Consider the following 3,211-nt stretch of genomic DNA (forward strand, 5'->3'; position numbering starts at 1 on the left):
GTTAAGTAGTCCGAGGAACCTTTTGAGAAGTTAGCCCTTTAAAGAACATTCACTTTGGGTAAATAAAATTAAAGTTACTGTAGTGTTTGAGACTTTGAATTCTCATTTAATGAGTTCACCCTCGAAATACTTGTTTCCTTTACACCTCTAATAACAGCCTTTAGCGGGCTAATTAACACATTTGCCCTCCCATAATCACGTCGGCAAGCCATTAATTAAATGCTAATAATGATGACATCACGACAAGACATACAAATCTCACCCCTAATCACTGAGATACCTATAAATTGAGGCTCGTATTGCCTGTGTAATTCACACCTCTGTGGATATTGTAAACGACAGTATGGAATTGAAGTCGATGGAAACAGTAGAAATGCCCATTTTCGGCAGCACTTTAAAGCTAATGAAGTTCTGGTCCTATCTCTTCGTTCACAATTGGCGTCGATATATGGCAATGGCTCCATACATGATAATCAACTGCACTCAGTATGTGGATATATATCTGAGCACCGAATCCTTGGATTTCATCATAAGAAATGTATATCTGGCTGTTTTGTTTACCAACACCGTGGTTAGAGGTGTATTGTTGTGTGTGCAGCGATCCAGTTATGAGCGATTTATTGAGATGTTGAAAAGCTTCTATATAGAATTGTTGGTAAGCATAGAAAAGATTCTTAAGGTAATACTTTTTATAGAAATTTAATTTTATAGGAGTCTGAAGATCCTTTTATTGCCTCATTGGTTGAAGAGACCACACGCATTTCGGTTTTCATAGGAAGAGTTAATTTGATGATGGGCTGTTGCACCTGCATTGGCTTTGTTACCTATCCCATTTTTGGTTCAGAAAGAGGTAAGTGGTGCTGTATTTCTAGATCTTAATCTTCTTTTTCTTATTTTTTGCATATTTAGTACTACCTTATGGCATGTATTTGCCCACGATTGATGAGTACAAGTACGCATCTCCGTATTATGAGATTTTCTTTGTGATCCAAGGCATTATGGCTCCCATGGGCTGTTGCATGTACATTCCTTACTCAAATATGGTAGTAACCTTTACCCTTTTTGCCATACTTATGTGTCGAGTTCTGCAACATAAGCTGAGGAGTTTAGAAAAGCTGAAAGAAGAGCAAGTTCGTGGGGAAATTATTTGGTGCATTAAATATCAGCTTAAATTAACAGGGTAAGAGTTGAATAAACTGTATTTTTTAGTAGTATTCAATGCTAAGCCTTTTTCCATATACAGATTAGTGGACTCCATGAATGCCTTGAATACCCATCTTCACTTGGTTGAGTTCTTATGCTTTGGGGCCATGCTATGTGTTCTACTTTTCTCGCTTTTGATTGTACATGTTGCGGATTAATTATAAATAATAATTTTGTATTTTAATTATTATTTATTACCCTCCCGACAGGCTCAAACAATTGCCCAGACCGTCATAGTTATTGCATACATGGTAATGATATTTGCCAATAGCGTAGTTCTCTACTACGTGGCCAATGAACTGTACTTTCAAGTAAGAGTTTCCCTTCCATTTTTCTTCGAAAACACCATTAACTTCCCAACTTTCCTTTAGAGCTTCGATATTGCCATTGCTGCCTATGAGAGCAATTGGATGGACTTTGATGTGGACACACAAAAGGCTTTGAAGTTTCTCATAATGCGTTCACAAAAGCCCTTGGCGGTGAAGTCTTTTATATATTTACTGAGTTGTGTCTTGTTATTAACCTTTATTTCCACTTTAGATTTTGGTCGGTGGCACCTACCCCATGAACCTGAAAATGTTACAATCTCTTTTAAACGCCATCTACTCGTTGTTCACCCTTCTACGTCGGGTTTATGGCTAAGTTTCCTTTCGCTTACAAGGTTATCCTTTGGCAGCCTTGAGAGGACGAACAATTGCCACAATTGATTGCATTTAAGGGGGAAACGTTCTCCTCCAAGGATATTGCAATTGCGGTGCAATTGGATTGTTGCAAATGCATTCGAGGCAACTGCAACACGTCTCCGAAATATTCCAAAGGAGCTACCAACGAAATAAACTATAATAAAATTGCTTCTCTGGATCCTTTGTTGCCATTTCGGCCACATCTTCTACTGGCAGTTGACCACGAGCGCTTCCTTTTGTTGTTGTCTCTTTGTTATGCCCGGCACGTGCCATTCAGATAACTTCTATTTAAGCAAATATAAATCTAAAGTGTGCTAAATTAGATTAAAATGTTCTCGTAAAATAAACGTTGTCCAGTCTGCAGCCAGCTGATACAGAGATTCCCAGGACCTGAATGCCACCTCTCTATTGTGCCCGAAATAGCTTACAAATTCCCTCTCTGAGTGCCAAGAGAACCAAATTGTTAATTAATGCTGGAAATTGGAAACTCGGTTCTTTATCTCCTAAGAGGTCATTGAAGAGGGGGGAAAAGCATTTATTGCTTAATTTTCCAAAATAGAAAATCGTGGCTAGGCAACACAATTTGTACAAGAAATGTGTAAAAAAAAATTGCTTCGCTTGTGTTAGACAGCACAAAATCGGATGTGCTTTGTTATTTAAAACTATGTTGCCATTATCTTGAAAAATTATAGTTTTCAAAATAAGAAATTTTTGAATAACAATAAAAAAATGATTTGCTTTGATTTTTAAAAGAAAGTTTTTGCACCTTAACGATTAAGCAATAACTTTCTCAAGTTACTGAAAAATAAACTATTTTTAATCACTGTGGATGGCCGTCCAAATAGTGACGCCGAACACCGGAAACCGTGGCCAAGTAGACTACTATATATAGCCGCAATATTGTAAATCAGCAAAGAATAGTCCGATCCTAATAAATGATTTAGAATTCAAAAGGTATGGCTTTTATAAGACTTTGTGCATACTAAGAGTTTAAGAAAGTCATTTGGTTCTGGAGAAATGGAAAAACATTTAAATAAATAAGGAGCTAGAATAAAACTGACATCAGAAATTAAGTATGTCAAACGTCACTTTTTTTTACCTCGTTAAGAGGTGTTTTTTGCTTGATTAATATTTTAGTTTATCTTCCAATTATTTCAACGTTCAAACCGTATGCTTTTCCTCTTTATTTAAACGACATGACTTTAAGTAAATGCCCCACACACTGCGTTTCACATTATCACTTCAATTTTCCTAATCAGCGTTAACTTTCACTTGAGGCTGAACACTTGTGTCCCCCCTTTGCAAAACCTCCCATCATCAACATC

At 36.8% G+C, this 3,211-nt stretch overlaps 1 protein-coding gene across 1 annotated transcript; it reads left to right on the top strand.

Moving 5' to 3' along the window:
* Positions 1-342: 342 nt before the first annotated feature.
* Positions 343-2,128, top strand: LOC128263325 (odorant receptor 30a). Its single transcript, XM_052998344.1, has 7 exons — positions 343-655; positions 712-850; positions 910-1,180; positions 1,244-1,343; positions 1,413-1,514; positions 1,575-1,682; positions 1,744-2,128. Exons 1-7 carry the CDS (start codon positions 344-346, stop codon positions 1,843-1,845), a joined length of 1,134 nt encoding a protein of 377 aa, XP_052854304.1. The 5' UTR covers position 343; the 3' UTR covers positions 1,846-2,128.
* Positions 2,129-3,211: the final 1,083 nt, after the last annotated feature.

Source organism: Drosophila gunungcola, unplaced genomic scaffold (assembly GCF_025200985.1).
Source record: "Drosophila gunungcola strain Sukarami unplaced genomic scaffold, Dgunungcola_SK_2 000001F, whole genome shotgun sequence".
Lineage (NCBI taxonomy): Eukaryota > Metazoa > Arthropoda > Insecta > Diptera > Drosophilidae > Drosophila > Drosophila gunungcola.